The sequence below is a fragment of the Halichoerus grypus genome, chromosome X (assembly GCF_964656455.1).
Source record: "Halichoerus grypus chromosome X, mHalGry1.hap1.1, whole genome shotgun sequence".
Lineage (NCBI taxonomy): Eukaryota > Metazoa > Chordata > Mammalia > Carnivora > Phocidae > Halichoerus > Halichoerus grypus.
In genome coordinates this window covers 67,478,110-67,500,796 of record NC_135727.1, presented here as the reverse complement: position 1 = coordinate 67,500,796, position 22,687 = coordinate 67,478,110, and the positions used below count along the sequence as shown (strand labels likewise).

The window sequence follows — 22,687 nt, the reverse complement described above, 5'->3', positions numbered from 1 at the left end:
GCAGACTTTTTAACCATATTTTTGATGGAAATCTAAATTAATTTATTTTTATTTTAACACATGTTTTACTACGTGCCAAACACTGTTTCAAGTCTTTTGTATGTTAATTTATTTAATCCTTATAAAAACAGTATTTTACCTTATTTTACAACTTGGGAAACTGAGGCATGAAGACTAAGCAATTTGCCCAATGTTACGTTAGTAAGTGCCAGAGCCCAGGAATTCTGACTCCAAAGACTACATATGTACCATAATACATATTGTATCTAAAGATATATACTTCACTGACTTTAAAATCTGAGTAAATTGAAAATAAGGTTTTTTCCTTCAAAGTTCAGAGTCATTATAACTGCCTTATTAAAATGCGCTACATACATTACAGAGATAAACTGAAGAAGCTGCTAAGATATAGAGGACCCCTATACTGAGTGGTACAAAAATGCCCAGCTTTTGTGGGTGTATTTTTTTTTAAGTTTTCCTGTTTTTTTCCCTTCACCTTGTTGTTTACCACTTATGGCTATCAGTGTGTCTAAATGTGTTTTCATCCTCTTTTCAGTTTACTAGGAGCTGAAAACCAAGCTTACCAGAACTATGTATTAAGAAAGAGCCAACAGGGCTCTGAGGAGATTCTTTTATAAAGTTCCTAATGCTTTGTCACAACTAATGATCCTTTATCTTACACTGGTTTCAGGAGTGAATTCCATTAAGTTGAGGCCCTTAAATCTGATCCACAGATAAACTGGGCATTACCATATAATTTCTGACTGCATAAAATAAGTTATGTAAATGAGGGTCCTAAAAGTTAACAGTGCTACCCCAAAGTAGCTTTTTTATCAGCTCAAGTTTCATTATTAGAAAATGCCATACTATTTCTTAGTTACAGCAACAAACAATGTATAATTTCTCCCATTCTTACCTTTGCGCCACCCAAAAATCCCAAGGAAATGGCAACCCTAGCTCGTAGATCTGGCCTGTCTTTGGGCCACACATAAGAAAGCATTGCTTTTATGATTTTCCGAGTATCAACATCTTTTAACTGTTGAAAGAGAGAAAACAAAGCAGTAAGTAACATGTCATTTCAAATATAACTGCATTTCAATAATGTAGAATTATGTACATATTTGAGAAAAATTTGCAAACATTTCAAACATAACTTTTTTAATTCAAGTATAATTAACATACAGTGTTAATGCAATCCCTATCAAAATACCAACAACATTTTTCACAGAACTAGAAAAAATAATACTAAAATTTGTATGGAAACACAAAAGACCCTGAATAGCCAAAGCAATCTTGAAAAAGGAAGAACAACCCTATGATCCAGCAATCACACTACTTACTGGGTATTTGCCCAAAGAATACAAAAACACTAATTCAAAGAGATACATGCACCCCTATGTTTATAGCAGCATTATTTATAATAGCCAAATTATGGAAGCAGCCCAACTGTCCACTGATCAATAAAGAAGTAGTAGTATGATATATACAATGGAATATTACTCAGCCATAAAAAGAATGAAATCTTGCCATCTGTAATGACATGGATGGAGCTAGAGGGTATAATGAAAGTTAAGTCAGTCAGGGAGAGACAAATACCATATGATTTTACTCATGTGGAATTTAAGAAACAAATGTGAGAAAAGAAAAAAAAAAAGAGAGAGAGAAACAGACTCTTAATTAGAGAAAACAAACTAATGGTTAGCAGAGGGGAAGGGAGTGGGGGGACGGATGACAATTACGGAGAGTACTTGTCATGATGAGCACTGGGTGATATGTGGAATTGCTGAATCACCGTATTATAACTTGGAACTAATATTACACTATATGTTAACTGGAATTAAAATTAAAACTAACAAAAAGACCTAAAGTGGAGGTATCATAGTCCCAGATTTCAAGATATACTACAAAGCTGTAGTAATTAAAACAGTATGGTACTGGCACAAAAATAGACACATAGATCAATGGAACAGAATAGAGTGTCCAGAAATAAACCCACACTTTTATGGTGAATTAATCTATGACAAAGGAGGCAAGAATATACAATGGGAAGAAAACAGTCTCTTCAAAAAACGGTGCTGGGAAAACTAGACAGCTACATGCGAAAGAACGAAACTGGACCACTTTCTTACCACCATACACAAAAATAAATTCAAAATGGATGAAAGACCTAAATGTGAGACAGGAAACCATAAAATTCCTACAAGAAAACATCGGCAGTAATTTCTTTGACACTAGCTGCAGAAACGTTTCCCTAGATGTCTCTTCTGGCAGGGAAACAAAAGCAAAATTACACTATTGGGACTACACCAAAATAAAAAGCTTTTGCACAGTGAAGAAAACTATCAAAAAGCCAAAACGATAGGGGAGAAGATATTTGCAAACATAACTTTTATTCTGAATTTAAGGTCAGTATCTTTCAAGCTCAAACTATCCTGGAGAAAAAGAAACTATACAAATTTCTTTTAAAAAGCTACTTATGAATGGATAAAGAAGATGTGGTGTATATATACAATGGAATATTATGCAGCCATCAAAAAATGAAATCTTGGGGGCTCCTGGGTGGCTCAGTTGGTTAAGCGTCTGCCTTTGGCTCAGGTCATGATCCCAGGGTCCTGGGATCGAGCCCTGCGTCGGGCTCCTTGCTCAGCGGGAGGCCTGCTTCTCCCTCTCCCTCTGCCTGCCACTCCCCCTGCTTGTGCTCTCTCTCTCTCTGTGTGTCAAATAAATAAAATCTTAAAAAAAATGAAATCTTGCCATTTGCAATGACTGGATGGAACTAGAGGGTATTATGCTAAGTGAAATAAGTCAGAGAAAGACAATTATCATATGATCTCATTGATATGTGGAATTTGAGAAACAAAGCAGAGGATCATAGGGGAAGGGAGGGAAAAATGAAACAAGATGAAACCAGAGAGGGAGACAAACCGTAAGAGACTCTTAATCTCAGGAAACAAACTGAGGGCTGCTGGAGTGGAGGGGGGTGGGAGCGATGGGGTGGCTGCGTGATGGACACTGGGGAGGGTATGTGCTATGGTGAGCGCTGTGAATTGTGTAAGACTGATGAATCACAGACCTGTACCCCTGAAACAAATAATACATTATACATTATATATTAATAAAAAAATAAATGAATATAACTTGAATGGAAAAAAAAAGCTACTTAATTTTTTACTTCCAGCTACAGCCATCCTCATATTGCCAAAAAGTTATTCAGTGGGGGCAAGAGGACATGTACTGTACATTTATTTCTCATCTATTAAGCTATCAGTACATTACACAAACTTTAATCAACATTTCAATATTTCCATCTTTGTGGTCAAAATCTTTATATACTTTTGGGCTCTTTATCAATATGTTTATTTAAAATAGTTTGGAGCCTTCAGTCAAAACTCATGATAAAGTAGAGTTGTAATGCAATGTTTAGGAAAGTAGGAGTCTTGATATTAATTATACAGAACAGAGGTTGGATTATTAAATATTTCAACAAAAATACAATTTTCCAGTCATGTTTCATCTGACCTAAATCATCTTCCATTTTTCTTTCTGTCAAGTTCCTGAGGCAACACTCCCATGAAATCTTTTTGTTTTAGTTTCAGCTTTTAGAGGCAGAATATTAAGAATCAAAACCACACTTTGTAAAGCCAAAATAAGATCAATACATATATATTCCAAAACTACTATGTTATTATAGCTGGCAAAATAATCTCCATTTAAAAAACTGAAGTATCTACTCACTTTCTGGAATATTTAAAAAAAACCCAAAGTTAATGCTCATTGATGGTGAAGTTGTATTGAAATGGGCGCTCTAACACACTATTAATGGGAGAGTAAACTGAAACAATCTATCCAGAAAGCATTTTGATATCTACCATCAGCTTTTAAAATTATTTGCCCTTTGTGTCAAGAATTCCGTTTCTGGAAACTTATGCTTTACAAAATACTTAAGAATATGAGCCAAGCTGAATCAATTTTACTTCATAAAAATTTCCTGAATCTGTCTACTTCTATTTTTACTACCAACCTAATCCAAGCTATCGTAACCTCTCACCTCAACTACTTGCAACATCCTCCTAAATGATTTCTCTGTGTCCACTCTGCTCCCTGTTCAATTAGTATACCCTGCAATCATATATTACTCATAGTTTAAAACCCCTCAGGTGCATCCTACCACTCTTAAGATGAAGATCAAAGTCTGTAACATTGCTTGTGAGGCTCTGCTTGGCTTGGCCCCTGACTACATCTCTAGCGATGTCTTATACCACTGCTTTCAGTGTTCATGCCATACCAGCTTTCTTTTCTTTTAGTTCCTCAAATATGCTATAAACCCTCCTGCCACAGGGCATTTGCATAATACCATTCATTCTGTCTGGAATAATCTCCTTCTGTGCAACACCAACCCACTCTCCAACCTCTCCAATGAGTGAACTGCTAGCTCAAGCAGCAGTTCTTCAGTGAGGTCTTCCCTAACCCCAGTCAGGATCCTTGTCTGTATTCTTTCACAGAGCGTATTCCTTCTTCCAGAGCATCCATTTCAATTATAAACTACATATACAGAAGTGTGATTATTTGATTAACATCTGCTCTCCTGTTAGAATTTAATTCTATGTGAGTAGTAACTTGGTGTTTTGTGCTATTGTAACCCAATACCAATATAGTGGCTAACATACAGTAGGTACTCAACAAGTATCTACTGAATAAAGGAACAAAATATTTAGCTATAGGACGTTTATTCTCATGCTGTTTTAACAGGAAAAATTTGGAAACAGCCTAAATGATCAATAATGGGGAACTGTACAAACAACTTACAGTGAATGTATATAACAAAGTGTAGCTGTTCAGAAATATATGTAGTGACACAGAAACATGTAAAGTGAAAAAAGCAGAGTACAAAACTTATTTTTCATGTTAAAAAAAGTGATGTGTGTATGAGTTTACACATGCAAACAAATGGGCCTGAAAGCAATACCCCCAAAAGTGTTAAAATAAATAGCTGTGAGTAGATGGAATCATTGATAATTTTTTACATTCTTTTTGCTTGCTTATATTTTCTGTAGTTCATATATAAGAAAAAATTTAGTTCACTTTGAGGGAGGAAAGTTACACAATTTCAAGTAGATTTACGTAGCAAGGAATGGAGGAAAACTGTCAACATATAAGAAACCCAGGACAACACATTATGTTATACAGGGCAGTTTTATATTATGGTTATTGCCCCCAAAGCTCAGCAAACTATTTTTCTAGTTTAAGTCTCAGTTTACTGAGTAAAGAGCAACAGCAATAAAACTGTCCGTATTGTACTAAATACAGGACTACATTTCTGGCTGCTTTAAAGATATAAGTTGGCAAAAACATGAAATGCTGAAAGTACAGTTGTTAATGTTTTATTTTTTACACACATATATATGCTCTCATAACCAGTAAGGTATTTTTAAAAATGGGAATAAGGCTATAATTTTAAAATTCACTTTTTTTTCAATCAAACTATTACTAAATAAATATAATTTAATGCATTATAACACAAACTGAGGCATTTCAACCACTTTCCCATTTCACAAGTTTTATCTTATTTTTTCTTGATGGAATAATGACAAAAAGGCCCTGTTTCTGCATATCTTTCTAAACATTCTCTCCTGTCAAAACCTTCTACAACACACCCCAAAATTTTTCAATAAGGACACAGAGAAGTTATGGCTAAGAGCAAGAAAATTATTCTAGTTGGCTTAATATTGCATAAAATGTCACCATTTCATTTAACAAAATGGGTTCTGAAGTTGTGTAATCATGCATTATGAGTCCATTCAGCTATAAAGTATATGACTTCAGTTATACTTTAGATACACTATAAAGTTTGAAAAATGTCTTTTTTTAAGTGGAGGCCAAATCAAAAAGGCATATCAGAGGCTGAGGCACACTTTTAAAGAATTTCAAACTAACTCATTCCTGCTGCACAAGAGTAAAATAACACTGGAGGTCTCAATACAGATTCTGAAAGACCATACACCATCTTTCAAAATCACCAGAATCATCATACTGTGGATACCCATAATTCATACACTGGACACACAATGGTAATCCTGAAAGACAATACTAAAGCCACAAGCTGGAGACTGAATTCAAAATCACCTTCATTTCAACTTACTTTTCTTTTTTGTTTGTTTGTTTGTTTTTTAAAGATTTTATTTGAGAGAGAGAATGAGAGAGAGAGAGAGAGAGCATGAGAGGGGGGAGGGTCAGAGGAAGAAGCAGACACCCCGCTGAACAGGGAGCCCGATGTGGGACTTGATCCCGGGACTCCAGGATCATGACCTGAGCCGAAAGCAGTCACTTAACCAACTGAGCCACCCAAGAGCCCTCAACTTACTTTTCATTTCAGACTAAGCAACACAAATAGCATACATACCCCTTTAAGATCATATTCTTAAAGAAAGGGTGGAAAATATAGGAAATGGTCAAGGAGGATAAGAAATTGGCTTATTTGAAAACATACTGTGTAAGGAGTAATTACAGTATAGGAAAAAAAAACCCAATGATTTAAGGAAAGGAAGTTCTTTCTCGGGGTGTCAAAATTCCTGAAGCAACCAACGGTTGATATCATAATTTTTATTTAAGCCTCACTTACATGTAAACAGGAAACATAAAATTCCTTCACTTTTCTGTTTATCATTTTCACAATAAGTAAAATTTAGAAGTTATTTTAAAAACATAACTGTGATGACATATGAAACAAAAGCTCCCTAAATTCGAATGCTATAGAAATACCATTAAAAGGCCTATAAAAGTAGAAGTGAATCTACTTTCCTCTTTGCTAACAAGAAATACAATGAGGCCTTCTTGCTATAGCTAAATAGCTTCAAATTTAAAATGTGGAACTGACATTTTAAGCCCCATTAAAACTAGTACTATGTTAGTATGAGGAATAAAGTTTTTACAAAGGTCTCAAATACATACTAGAATTAGCTTGCCATAATAAAGGAAATCAATTGGATTCAGAAAGAAAACACAAAGGTCATACAAGAGAGAATTCAAATAGGCTCCCTATCCCTCTGTATGGTAGCAAATTATATCTTTTTATCCTAGAAAAGAGTTTGGAAGAAAAGACTTGGGAACATCAGAGAGCTGTCAAAGAGGAGATGAAAGTGACTGAAAATAAGGTGGGCTAACAGAAAAAAAAGCAAATGCCACAAAAAGAAATCTGATACCAGAAATAATGCTCACTAAATATTTATTCAATTAATAAATTAACTATTCTTAAACACATGAGTACAAATTGTTATTTATTATATTTAGGAGGTACACCTATTACTTGATTTATTAAGTCATCTTAACTTCTAACAGGTTTTTAAATATTTACTTATTTGGTATTAATATATAGTTTCATAAGCCTTATGAGGCAGGGCAGGTAAAAAGAAATAATGAAAGGAATATCTATTTATATACAGGGAGCTGAAACAGCACGAACATAGCACGGTGGGCCAAAAACAAATGCATAAATAAAACTGGAAGCATCTGACCCAGTAGGGTATAAGTGGAAAGCCACAAACTGCACCGTTTATATGCAGCAGTACTGAATTCAACAGTATGACCTGAGGGAGAGATGTAGTCTTGCATAGCCATAAGTGCTATAAGTGAATACCTATAACTAATAACTATGAGGATAGGGCACAAAAAGGACAATAAAAAAATCAAAACACATCTGGAGCAGCTCACTTGGTAGAATTTTAAGATATTGAAGAAAACTGCATATTAATAAGCTAAATATGTGTTTTGCTTCTCAGGTCAGTAGCTTCGTCTCTTTCAGCAGAAAAGGTTGTCAAGCACTGAAGCAAGAACAATTTTTTCCACCAAGAGTCCACTGCTTCCAAGGGTGTGCAGCTCACTGGATTTTGATAAGAAAATAAAAGAGTAAGAAAAAAGAAAATGATCATTTTTTTAAAGATTTTATTTATTTATTTGACACAGAGAGAGAGATCACAAGCCGGGGGGTAGGGGGCAGAGGGAGAGGGAGAGGGAGAAGCAGGCTCCCAGCCGAGCAGGGAGTCTGATGTGGGGCTTGATCCCAGGACCCTGGGATCATGATCTGAGCTGAAGGCAGATGCTTAACCGACTGAGCCACCCAGGCACCCCAGAAAATGATCATTTGATAAAGGTAATAGAATTACCTTTTCTTTAACTGATACGGAATGTATCTAAGAATTCTGGTTTTAAAGACATTCCTGAATTGAGGGGCACTTGGCTGGCTCAGTCAGTAGAGCATGTGACTCTTGATCTTGGGGTCATGAGTTTGAGCCCCATATTGGGTGTAGAGATTACTGTAAAAAAAAAAAAAAAGACATTCCTGAATTCTAATAGCAAGAAATTTTCTAATCCTAGATCAAGGGACTAGTTAATAAAGAAACTACTTGGGGGCAAAATCTGTGATGAGGAAAAATAAAATATATACTAAAAACTTTGGATGCAATTTGTTTTGTATAAATGTGCATGACAGACTGAATGTTTTTTCCCTAAAGAACCAATTTAGCAGCAGATAATTTGGAAGTGCCCAAAGTGGACAGTGGAAACTGTCCAGAGAAGAGAACTGTTGTTTCAATCCATGCTAAAGATAACTAACTGCAATTAAAGGAATAAATTCAACCACTACTTCAATATTATTAGAAATAACAGTGGTTTGATAAAAGCTAGGTCAAAGGACAAGAAAGGTGAACAGATGTCTAATGGAAAAATGGAGGGTAACTGATATTATTGGGGATGTAAGTATATAGAAAGTTTATGGATGGGAGATGAAAGATATATTGTCAGGAAAAGCTTTACTATTATTGTTACTTTCTCTATACCTTAAGGTTTGTTTTCTATTCTCTGTTGGTCTAATACCACAAATGAAGAGTTTATCTAGCAGTAAAAAGGCCCTAAAACTAGCTTATGGTACATATGAGATGCATCTGTACCCATAAGTTGATTTAATAATATATAATAAAAAATAACAAGCTGACTGATATTCACATTGGCCAATCAGTTAATCCCCTATCCCAAAAGGAAGTCAACTGGAAAAATCAAATAAAGATCATGAGGCTGCTTGATGATGAATAAAATCAGAGCTAGAAAACAGCCTCTCCACTTCATCCTGGTATTCTTATCCATTGGTCTAAGTGTCCACTCATCTTAACAAGCCTGGAGATTCATTATTCCATTATCTCCCCAGACCTCCAATTTTTTAATACTCCAAGTTGCTGTTCCACTCCTTTTGATTATATCAAGATTTGTACCAAAGCTCTCTGATTGCGCTAGTAAGTGCTAATCTCTCTTTTAATACTACTAGCTTCTGACTATATCCAATGAGGATCTGTTGCTAACATAAAAAAAAAGTACGTCAAGCAAAGTCTGGAAAGTCGTCCTTATTTTAAGTTCTTCATTACTTGTGTTATAATGAGCACAGAATGAACTAAATTTACTAATAGATAATTCTTCAAAAGCAGCACAATAAAAAAGTTTAAATGCAGGAGTATAGCACCAAAATTCTTCAAAAATCTGAAGATTCTTAATAGAAGACATTAATTTTATAATTAAAACAAATAATTTCTTAATTTATCTATTTTAAAAACAAGAGCTTCCAAATACTGAAACTGTCACTCTTTTTTCACAATCCCTTTTACTACAGGGATTGGGTAAACAGATGATTTAAATACCTTCTGAGCAGCATTATTAATTTTTATTAGTAGTGTTAAGAACACACAAGTGGTGCAGCCCACTGTGGAAAACAGTATGGAGGTTCCTCAAAAAGTTAAAAATAGAACTACTTTACCATCTGGCAATCTCACAACTGGCTATTTACACAAGGAATACAAGAACACTAATTCAAAGGGATATATGCACCCCTATGCTTATAACAGTATTATTTACAATAGCCAAGATATGGAAGCAGCCCAAGTGTCCATCAACTGATGAATAAAGATGATATGGTGTGTGTGTGTGTGGGTGTGTGTGCGCGCATGCGTGCGTGCGTGCGCGTATATATAATGGAATATTCAGTCATAAAAATGAAATCTTGCCATTTGCAACGACATGGATAGAGCTAGAGAGTATAATCCTAAGTGAAATAAGTCAGTCAGAGAAAGACAAATACCCACATGATTCCAATCGTATGGAATTTAAAAAACAAACAAGGAAAGGTAAAAAAATAAGAGAGAGAGACACACACACAAAGCAAGAAACAGACTCTTAATTATATAGAACAAACTGATGGTTACCAGAGGACAGGGGCTGGGGGATGCGTTAAATAGGTGATGGGGATTAAGGAGTGCACTTATGATGAGCACAGGGTGATGTAGGGAAGTGTTGAATCACTATACTGTACACCTGAAACTTATATAACACTGTTAACTAACTGGAATTAAAATAAAAATTTTTTAAAAAGAATATGGGTAATTAAATAAATGGATTAGGTAAATGAAGGATTTATCAGGAAGCTGCGGGACATTCTAGGATCCTTCTCAACTAAGTGTATAGAAGGGGAAATTTTTTTTTTAAAGATTTTATTTATTTATTTGACAGAGAGAGAGAAAGCACAAGCAGGCAGAGCTGCAGGCAGAGGGAGAGGGAGAAGCAGGCTCCCCACTGAGCAGGGAGCCAGACGTGGGGCTCGATCCCAGGATCCCGGTATCATGACCTGAGCCGAAGGCAAGCGCTTAACTGACTGAGCCACCCAGGCACCCTAGAAGGGGAAATGTTAACCTCAAAACACACACACACACAAACTGCTTGTAAGTGCTAAATCTAATTTACCTATTTATTTATAAGGCTGGATTATATAAAAAATAACCTCAACCAATGCTATTTTAAATAAAGAACTAAAATGTTTAGGTTGATAACTTTTTTCTTTTTTAGAAAATCATGAAATTTTTTGTTTGTTTTAAGCCCAAGAGAATCTCATCCATATAACCATGGTCAATTCATAAGGTTTTGTATTAGAAAACCTGTAGTTGTATGAGTCAATCAAAATATTCTGGAAGACAATAATCTTGAATGCTTGTGTGTGTGTGTTCTATGCAAGTACGATCGTGTATAAGAATCTCCAATTATTTGCTATTTGCTCTTACCCCTTCTTTTGGGTCTGTGTGGAGTCCTCCTCCTGCATGACCATGCCAACATGTCCTCTTTTCTATCAGTGGCCAGGCCTGGAGAGCCTAGTTGAAGATGATACCAAGTCATCCATTAGCTATTATAGAATTTCGGATCTTTAAAACTCTGACTTAGAAAGCTTAATCTAATGTCCCATACAAATTCATAGGCATAGCTTCTAGCTTAGCATAATAAAGCAAAACACCTTCACGATTAGCTTACAGATACACTTACACAAAGAATGTTGAAATGTAACTAATACTCATACAGAAGTTACTTTCTCTAAATAGCTTTTGAAATGTTTGAAAACTTATATTACACTTCTACTTGATTTATACCAGTTTTCTTACTGTCATTTGCTATTACAGTACTATGTAACCTATTACTCTATCACTGGCAAGCAGAATATATCATACAGTTAACTAATTATATCCCACTTGCTTTCCACATGTATACAATTTTTTTTGCTTTGTTGTTCATTTTACATAGCTGATTCTTTTCCTTATTCTTGCTCATATGTGTGTGTGTATGTGTGTGTGTATTTTTAATACTTCCTGTCTGTCATATGCTATAGTGATATGCATGCATGTTTTGTCTTTCTTATTACATGGTAAATTTCTTGAAATTAAAGACAGCCTCTTTTATCCTTGTATCTCCCATGGCCTATACCACAGTGTCTTGCACATGGGCAGGGTAGATTTCAATGCTTAATGAATTAGCTTATAGAACAGAGCTATCTATAAATCTCCCAACTAGCCTTGAAAATATGCAAACATCTTGCCTACTTTTAAAAAAGGCCTTAAGTAAGACTGGTTCTTAGGTTAGATAAACATAAAAGTTTTACTGGAGAAAATATAATAGTCATTTGAGAAAATAAAATAGTTCATAAAGACAGTAAAGATTAGGCTCAAAATTTAAACTTGCTAATATTTAAAGGTTTTCCTCAATTAAAACATACTTAATGAAAGAAATGCATATAATAATGCTCCTTCAGCAGCCATAATAATAATAATTAATGAATTAATGAACAGCAAGTTCTTTATAAACACAAATGTGTATCAACGCCAAAGCTCTGGGCCAAGCTACGAAAATGGAATCACAAAAAGCAAAAGTGCCTTCTTATTCACACCAGTTTAAAACAAAAAAATAATTGCTATAAATGGGTTATTAATTCTTGGATCAACAATCTTAAAGCATTTTTAAGGGGAAAACATCAAAATATAAATTTTAGTCTGACAATATCTTTTTGTGACATCTTTTTCCATCTAAAAGACTAAGCAACAAATTTTATCAAGGGGTCTGATGAATACCACACAAGATAATGAGGTCTTTGACAAAGCAAAAGATTTTGAAATGTAATTCACTTTTACAGCCTCTGCATAAATTAGAACAACGCCTTGTACCTTGTAATGGCAAATAATTGTTAATCAAAAAGAAATAATAAAGGAAGTACTCAGGGTTTAGGTTGTCTTCTAATTTTCTAGCCTTTTTCTCTCTTGAAGAATTGCCTGTATAATTTTAGAGCACTGAGAAATTTTAAAGTTGTCTTTCACTTACATTAACAATGAAAAATAACCCTTCTCAACAAGTAAACTAAGTATCAGGCTCTAATAAGCTTAGAGTCCCTTGATACTCTGCCATCTGAACATCTTCTAAGGTAAAGGAACTTCACTCACTTGCAAAGCTTACAAGCATTCCATATATCACATACAAATTACTGGGAAAAATTTAAGTGTCAACAAGCTGCCATTACATTTATAAAAGCATTCTAAAAATGTTACTGTAGCTGGCACTGATCTCAAGAGATTCTGACAGAGTTCTCCAGGAGTAGAAAAATAATCAAGATATCTATCCCTATTTCTACTAGCAGGAACATAATTTCTTATTCATCTCTCAGTATTTAGAAAAAAATGAAAAGTATTTAGAAAGAAATGAGAAACACAAAATATGTAGTATAAATTTGAAAATGCTCAAAGGGCTTGCTAATTTTTTGAGTTATACGTAGAAGTATCTGCTTAATCTTACCCTGGTAACATCTAATATCTGTCTTGAGTTGCCTTTTCCCAGTCTCTGCCATGTAGTATGTCTAAATGACTCTGGGATCTGCAGAAGAAAAAAAAAGGAGGAAAAATTTTCATAGTAAACAATTAATATTAAAAGATTTCCTCTACTCTCCTGTATATATTTGTTAGGTCCATCTGGCCTAAATGTTATTGAAAGTGACTATTTCCTTCTTGACCTTCTGACTAGTTCATCTATTCACTGATGTAAGTGTGGTGTTAATGTTCTCTACTATTACTGTATTACTACCAATTTCTTCATGTCTCTTAATAGTTGCTTTATATATTTAGATGCTTCCATGTTGGCATAGATATTTATAATTGTTATATTCTCAATCTGGATTGTTCCTTTTATAATTATGTAGTGTTCTATTTTGTATCTCGTTACAGTCTTTGCTTTAAAGTGTATTTCGTCTGATATAAGTATGGCTACCCCAGCTTTCCTTTCACTTCAGTTGCATGATAAATGTTTTTCCAGACCTTCACTATCAACCCACATATGTATTTAGGTCTGAATGGAATCTCTTATAGCAAGCATACAGATGGGTCTTGCAATTTTGTCAATTCAGTCACCCTATGTCTTGTAATTGGAGCATTCAGTCCATTTATATTTAGATCAATTGACAGGTGTGTACTTAATTGCCATTTTGTTACTTGTTTTACAGTTGTTTTTGTAGTTCTTTTCTCTTCCTTTCTTTTCTTGCTCTCTTCCCTTGTGGTTTGATGGCTTTCTTTAGTGTTATGCTTGGATTCTTTTCTTTTTATTTTTTGTGTGTCTACTACACGTTTGGGAATTGTTGTTACCATTAAGTTCATATATAACATCTAAAGTGTGTAGCAGTCTATACTCAGTTAGTGGTCGCTTAAGATCAAACCCATTCTAAAAGTACTCAATTTTTTACCACCTCCACATTTTATGTATATGATGTCATACTTTATATCCTTTTATTTTGTGAATCCTTTGACTGATTTTTGAATATGTGACTGACTTGAATGTTTTTGTATTTAACCTCCATACTGATTTTATAAGTTATTAATCTTGTACTTTTATTTTATGTTTGCATTTACTTGTGAATTTTTTTCCTTTCATAATTTTCTTACTCCTGATTATGGCCCTTTCTTTCCACTGAAAGAGTTCCCTTTAATTTTTCTTGAAGGCCAGTTTAAAGGTTATGAACTGCTTTAGTTTTTGTTTATCTGGGAAACACTTTATCTGTCCTTCTATTCTGAATGATAACCTTGCTGGGTAAAGTATTCTTGGTTGCAGATATTTTCCTTTCAGCACTTTAAATACATCATGCCACTTTCTTATTAACTGCAATGTTTCTGATGAGAAATCAGTTGATAGCCTTATGGGGTTTCCCACATGATATACATAATATATATACAAAATTCCATCCAAAAAGAGCACAGTACACATTCTTTTCAAGTGCACATGGAATATTTTCCAGGACAGATCACATGCTAGGCCACAATACAAGTCTCAACAAATTCTAAGACTGAAGTCATTATCATGCATATTTTCTGACCACAACGGCATGAAACGAGGAATCAGTAGCAAGAACAATTTGAAAAGAACACAAATACATGGAGGCTAAATAACATGCTACTAAACAATGAATGGTCAACCAAGAAATCAAAGAGAAAATCAAAAAATTACATGGAGATAAAGGAAAATGAAATGACAGGAGTATAAAATCTTTGAGATGCAGAAAAGCTGTACTAAGAGGAGAGCCTATAGCAATAGAGGCCTACTTCAGGAAACAAGAAAAATCTAAAATAAACAACCTAACCTTACACCTAAAGGAGTTACAAAAAGAAGAACATGCAAAGCCCAAAGCAAGTAGAAGGAAATAAATAAAAAAATTATACCAGAAATAAAGGAAACAGAGACTAAAAAAACAATAGAACAGATCAATGAAACCAGGAGCTGGTTCTATGAGAAGATAAACAAAATTGATAAGCCCTAGTGCAGACTCATCAAGAAAAAAAGAGAGATGACTCAAATGAATCAGAACTGAAGGAGAAATAACGACTGACACCACAGAAATACAGGATTACAAGAGAATAATATGAAAACTTATATGCCAATAACTTGGCAAACTAGAACAAATAGATAAATTCCTAAAACATATAACCTTCCAACACTAACTCAGAAAGAAAGAGAAAATTTGAACAGACCGATTATGAGCAAGGAAATTGTATCAGTAATCAAAAACCTCCCAACAAAAAAGCCCAGGACCAGATGGTGAATTCTATCAAACATTTAAAACAGATTTAATACCTATTCTTTTCAAACTATTCATAAAAATCAAGAAAAAGGAAAGCTTCCAAATTCATTCTATGGGGCCAAACATTGCTGATACCAAAACCAGATAAAGACAAACACAAACAAGAAAACTACAAGCCAATATCCCTGATGAACGATACAAAAATCCTTTACAAAATACTAGCAAAGCAAATCCAACAATATATTAAAAAAATCAGGGGCGCCTGGGTGGCTCAGTCATTAAGTGTCTCCTTCAGCTCAAGGTCGTGATCCCGGGGTCCTGGGATCGAGCCCTGCATCGGGGGTCCCTGCTCAGCGGGAGGCCTGCTTCTCCCTCTCCCATTCCCCCTGCTTGTGTTTCCTCTTTCACTGTCTCCCTCTGTCAAATAAATAAATAAAATCTTTTAAAAAAATCATTCACCATGATCAAGTGGGATTTACTCCAGTGATGCAAGGGTGGTTCAATATTCACAAATCAATCAACAGGATACATCCCATTAACAAGAGAAAGGATAAAAACCATAAGATCATTTCAGTAGATTCAGAGAAAGCATTTGACAAAGGACTACATCCATTCGTGATAAAAAAATTCTCAATAGTAAGTTTAAAGAGAACATACCTCAACATGATAAATGATATATATGAAAAATGCAGAACTAACATCATACTCAATGGTGAAAAACCGAGAGCTTTTCCTCTAAGATCAGGAACAACACAAAGAAGGGTGTCTACTCTCACCACTTTTATTCAACATAGTACTAGAAGTCCTAGCCACAGCAATCAGACAACAAAAAGAATATAAATAAGGCATCCATATTGGTAAGGAAGAAGTAAAACTTTCACTATTTGCAGATGACAGAATATTATATATAAAAAAACCCAAAGCACCAAAAAATGACTAGAACTGATAAATTCAATAAAGTCACAGGATACAAAATTAATACACAGAAATCTCCTGCAATTCTATACATTAATAATGAAGTAGCATAAAGAGAAATTAAGAAAACAATCCTGGTTACAACTGCACCAAAAAGAATAAGATACCTAGGAATAAACTTAAAAGATTTCTTGTATTGCCCATAAATGTACATAAATCCAAAACCACAACGAATATTAGAGAGATAATTATGCTTTTATACATGCCTAAAAAGATAAAAAAATAAATAAAATGTGTGGTCAGGTATTAAGTAATTGCATCACTTATTTAAAGTGTCAAATGTATTTTCTTTTTTCCTTCTTTTAATCTAGGCTTGTCTTTTTTTCCTAAAGCCCTCAAAGTCTTCAACCCCAATTCTTTCTTCCTTTTTTTTTTAAGATTTTATTTATTTATTTGACAGAGAGAGACAGTGAGAGAGGGAACACATGCAGGGGGAGTGGGAGAGGGAGAAGCAGGCTTCCCGCAGAGCAGGGAGCCCGATGGGGGGCTCGATCCCAGGACCCTGGGATCATGACCTGGGCCGAAGGCAGACGCTTAACAACTGAGCCACCCAGGTGCCCCCCAATTCTTTCTTAAATGGCTTTTATGCACTTTTCAAACACTCCTCCCTTTACTAATTCCCTTTACTGTATTTTACTATGTTCTACACCTTGTATCTGTTCCCTGTTTAGCATTAATCTAAATGCTAAATTTAAAGAGTGGTCCTAAGATCAGTTTTGCCAAATACTTCTATGTAACTAGCAGACGGCCTCTAACGAAAGATTCCTTGAGCCAAGTATCTGTTTTAATATTGTTCAAAATGTGGAGTTGATAGCAGGCAGAATAAACAACCTCTCCATGGTTACCAGAGACATCTGTAAAATGCACATACATCCTTCTGAAATGCACCATCAATTTAGTGAGGGAGAAATGTGGTTTTTAGGTCAAATCTCTCCTAAATGGCAGATAATACTTAGGCTTTCCATTAGCTATAAATACATTGTACAAATGGATTAATGTCTCAGTATGAATGTTAATGTTGTACACTGCAAAATAGAAAAAAGTCAAATCAACCAAAAAATAATATCCATATACAAAAGAGCTAACCAAATTATTGAGAAAATTAACTCCGTTGTTTTCCAAAATGTAATGAACAGTAGTACATTCCTGCTTATGTATGTTTATGAATATATATATAATACATACCCTGAACTATAAAAACTTCAAAAATACTAATGGCTGTTTGCACACTGACTTGCCAAACCCAAGCTCCTACGTGACTCCACTCTCCTCAAACTCCACAAGCCATCCACTGTCATTGGTACCTTTCTGGGGCTTAACTCAATTGTTACCCTCCCTGACTTTTTCCATACTCATACCTCATACAGTCTTTACTCTCAAATTTCCTGTTTTCCATAAGCTCCCAGTTCAAGTAACTAGACATCAAGGAAGATCTTGCACATGTTTGCACATTTATATGAATTTAATCTTCTTTGCCTTTCAAACTTTGCCCAGTTATCTCAAGTAAATAACTATCCACCTTCTTCTTTCCTCTCTCAAAATGATGCCTGGATATGGCCAATAGCTAACAGGTGAATGTTGGTAATACACTTAAATTGATAGCAAAAACATACATTCTCAAGTGTTGTTGGTTAAAATTAAAACAACTTACCATAAAATATAGACCCTTGAAAGTATCTATAAACCCCTTCAGAATTTCCAGGTATCTCTTTAAACTTCTTTAATCAAACCATTTTGTCCCATAAGCATCAGGATTCAAGGTGAATAATTTTAAACTGTTCATATTCAAATTGAACTTCTAGTACTAAAATAGCATTGTTAAAATTATAAACTATTTCAAGCACATAAAAAGTTCAGAAACAATAAAATGAACACAGGTATAGTCAGTATCCAGCCTAAGAAATAACAGATAAAAAGAAACCCCTGACATGCTCTTCTATGTTAACCGCTTCTTATTCCTCAGAGAGAATCAGCATTGATTATTTAAAATCTTTCATTACACAAGAAAAAATAATGGTCACATAATGGGTTAACTTCTTCTGAGGGCTAGTCCCTCCACTTAAAATATTGTTTCAATTAGACTCAGGGAAGATGGCAGAATAGGAGGATCCTGAGCTCAACTTGTCCTACAAACATACTGAGGTAACAGCCACATCTATGTGTTAACTCTGTAAAGGACCTGAATGAAGACTGACAGGACTGACCTTCCACAGTTAATTGTAGACAGAAGGCCACATAGAAAAGGGTAAAATGGGTGGAGACATGGTTGGGAACTAAACCCCCAGCACAACTAACCACAAATGGGAGGGGACATCACAAGCAGTGAAAAGAAGAGCATCAGATCCCATACTCAGGAATCTCCACCACTGGGAACCCACACAGGGAAGTCCCCATCAAGTCTGGCTTTGAATACCAACAGGGCTTAACTCCAGGAGGCCTGAGGGTGATAGGAAACCCAGTCTGTAGCCTTAAAGTGTCAGCATACTAAATAACTCAGCCTGAGACACAGCACAGGAGCAGCAGTTTAAAAAGCACCTGGGGTATAAGTGAAGATTTATTGACTAATCTTAGAATGGACAGGAAATGATCTGCAGATTTCTCTAGGAACAAAAGTGCTGGCATGTGCCACTTCTCTTCCTCTCCCAGCCTAGAAAGCTGAATGTTTGCGAGAGCCAGCACTAACACTCTCCATCTACCTTGCTAGCACTGCATGCCCCACCCCAGAGGAAATAGGAATATTTCCCAAATTAAAGAACAAGGCAAAATCACACTATAAGGTTAAATGAAATGGAGATAAGCAATATGCCTGATAAAGAATTCAGAGTAATGGCCATAAAGATACTCACTGGACTTGAGAAAAGGGTGGATAAACACATTGAGAATTTTAACAGAGACTGAAAATATAAAAAGAACTACTCATATCTGAAAAATTTGGTAACTGAAGCAAAAAAAAAAAAACACTATAGGGAATCAACAGCAGATTAGAGGATGCAGAAGAATTAATCATCAATCTATTAGACAAGGTAATGGAAAGTAACCAAGCTGAAGAGCAAAAAGAATAAATAATAAGCTAAGGGACAGTGCAACATCATCAAACATAATAGCATTTGCATTATAGGAATCCTAGAATAAGACAGAGAGAAGGAGACCGAAAACTTTTTCATATAAATTGGTGCAACCACTGTGGAAAACCACGGTATACAGAAATACCGTATCATCCAGTAATGCCACTACTGGGTATTGAACTCAAAGAAAACAAAAACTTATTTGAAAAGATATATGTACCCCTATGTTTATTTCACTACTATTTACAGTAGCCAAGATTTGGAAACAGCCCAAGTGTACATCAATAGATGAATAGATAAAAAAGATGTGGCTTCAACTACTGGCAAAATGGCAGAGCAGGAGGATCCTGGGCTCAATTTTTGCCGTGGACACACCAAGATAATAGCTACACCTGTGAAACTAACTCTGAAAATGATCTGAAGACTGACAGAAAAGACTTTCCACAGTTAATCTTAGAGAAAAGGTCACATAAAAAAGGGTAGGAGGGACAGAGATGCAGTTGAGAACCAAACCCCCAGTGAGACTTAACCAGTGGGGCTTAACTTCATGAGTTTTTACAATCAGTGGGGATAAACTCTGGGTACTTTAAAACCGGTTTAGCTCCAGGGGAGCCAGAGGGCCATAGGAAACTGAGTGCCTGCCCTTAAAGAGCCCGCATAAAAAATAACCCAACCAAGACACAGCACAGAACCAGCAGTTTAAAATGCACCTAGGATAAATATAAAGGGCATTTATTCATTAGTTACAGAATGTGTGCTGGTGGGGATAGGGATCTTCAGCACACTTCTCTAAGAACAAGCGCTAGCGATCATGCTTTCTCTCCCCAAACCCCAGGCTTGATGGCCAGATACGTGAGGGAATGAACAAGAACACTCTATCTTGCTAGCACATGCCTCACACCTGAGTTCTCCTGCTTATCTGCCCCATCCAACTTGGTCCACTTGGCAGGCATCCCTCTGAAGCAGCTCCTGCCCCCAAACACCCAACAATCAACCCTGAATGTGACTGGTGCCACTACAAAGTGACTCCTGCCCTAAGGAAGATGACCACATACAACTGTGAGCCCAGTCTGAGCAGCTGAATCGTATTCCTGGCAGCTAAAGGAGAGTGCCCTGCAGTTTGGGATGACTGCAGCCCTGGCAGATGGACTGTGGGTAGGCACCTGATCTGACTGCTGCCCTGCCCCACCAACAAAAAAGTCCCAGGGGGCATCGCAGAGAGAGCATCCTACAGTTCCCTGTGACTGCAACCCAAAAAAGCCTCGGGGCAGAAATCTGGTCTGAGTACTACTAGCCACACGCACCAATGAAAGTCTCCCTGGAGGCAGCACAGGGAGACCATCCTGCCAATGAGTGCAACTGCTGTCCTGGCAGATGGGAGTAAGGGGAGGCATCTGTTCTGACCAATGACACCACCCAACAAGTCTGCAACATGTCCAGACAAGCCCATTTAACAACAAAGACACAAATCCTGCTCAGTGATCCCCAAACTGGCAAAGTGAGCAACTATAATGACTAGATTGAGGGTGAATGTGACTTAGCCTCTGAGGTAGGGCCAACGCCACCCACAAAGGACATACCAGCATCTGGTTCTTATGAACAGGGGTCACTGCATTACAGGGAACTGTAGAGTTCTTTTGAAAAAGGCCACTACTTTAAAGATCAGGAGATGTAGCCGACATTCCTAATAAACAGAAACAAACCAAGAGCTATACAAAGTGAGAAGACAGAGAAATATGTCCCAATGAAAGAACAGGACAAAGCCACAGCAAAAGAGCTAAATGAAACAAAGATGAACAATATGCCTAATAAAGAATACAAAGTAATGGTCATACTCAGTGGGCTTGAGAAGAGCAGAGGATCTCAGTGAGACCTTCAACAAAGAGAGAAAATATAAAAAAGAACCAAGCAGGGGCACTTGGATGGCTCACTGATAAAACCAGCATGAAGGTTAAAGTGCAAAAGCTGTAAAATCAATTAAATCTATAATAATCAGTCAAAGGATTCACAAAATAAAAGGATGTAAAATATAATACCATAAACATAAAATGTGGGGGTTAGGGGTGAAAGTTTAGTACTTTTAGAATGGGTTCAATCTTAACCAACCATCAACTTAGTATAGACTGCTATACACATAAGATGTTATATACGAACCAAATGGAAACCACAATCAAAAACCAATCATATATACAAAAAATAAAAAACAAAGAAAAAGGAATCCAAGCATGACACTAAAGAAAGCCATCAAATCACAAGGAAGAGAGCAAGAGAAGAAAGAAGACAGACTACAAAAACAACCATAAATCAAGTAACAAAATGGCAATACATACCTACCATTAACTACTTCAAATGTAAATGGACTAAATGCTCAAATCAAAAAATACAGTGACTGAACTGACAAAACAGCAAGACAAAATTATATGCTACCTACAAGAGACTTATTTCAAACCTAAAGACACATGCAGACTGAAAGTGAAAGGAAGGAAAACATTTACCATGCAAGTGGAAGTAAAAAGAAAGCCAGGACAGCAATACTTACATCAGACAAAATACACTCTAAAACAAAGACGCAGCACAAGACAAAGAACATCTGTCGTTACTACATAATGATAAAGGGAACAATCCAAAATGAGAATATAACAATTATAAGCATCTATGCACCAACGTGGGGGCACCTAAATACTTAAAGAAATTATTAAAAGACATAAAGGAAGAAATTGACAGTAATACAGTAATAATAGGGGACATTAACACCCAACTTACATCAATGAATACATCATCCAAAGTGAAAATCTACATAGAAACAGTGGCTTTAAATGACACATAAGAACAGATGGACCTAACATATAGGTAGAGAACTATCCAACCCAAAACTGTGAGATCCACATTCTTTTCAAGTGCACATTGTACATTCTCTGTAATATATGACATGATAGGCCACAAAACAAGTCCCAATAAATTTAAAAAGACTGAAATCATATCATGCATATTTTCTGACCTCAAGAGTATGAAACAAGAAATCAATGAAAAAAATCTGGAAAGAACACAAATACATGGAGGCTAAATAACATGTTACTGAACAATGAAATGAGTCAACCAAGAAATCAAAGAGGAATAGAATAAATGTAGAGATAAATGAAAATGATAACAGAAGAGTCCCAAATCTTTAGGATGAAGTAAAAGTTATTCTAAGAGGGTAGATTATACCAATATAGGCCTACCTTGAGAAATAAGAAAACCTCAA

The 22,687-nt window shown here is 35.6% G+C and overlaps 1 protein-coding gene across 6 annotated transcripts in view; it reads right to left on the bottom strand.

Moving 5' to 3' along the window:
- Window positions 1-22,687, bottom strand: part of ABCB7 (ATP binding cassette subfamily B member 7) — a 163,981-nt gene that overhangs the window by 59,873 nt on the left and 81,421 nt on the right. For 3 of the 6 annotated variants that reach the window (XR_013444700.1, XM_078064778.1, XM_078064781.1), the window contains 3 exons: window positions 13,138-13,215; window positions 11,091-11,177; window positions 917-1,036 (listed from right to left, as the gene is read on the bottom strand). Coding sequence is in view for 5 of the 6 variants with exons in the window: in XM_078064778.1 (XP_077920904.1) it covers window positions 917-1,036; window positions 11,091-11,177; window positions 13,138-13,215 (285 nt within the window). In the remaining variant the exon portion in view is untranslated. The remainder of the gene's footprint in view (window positions 1-916; window positions 1,037-11,090; window positions 11,178-13,137; window positions 13,216-22,687) is intronic. The other 3 variants (XM_078064780.1, XM_078064782.1, XM_078064779.1) reach the window with 2 other exon arrangements.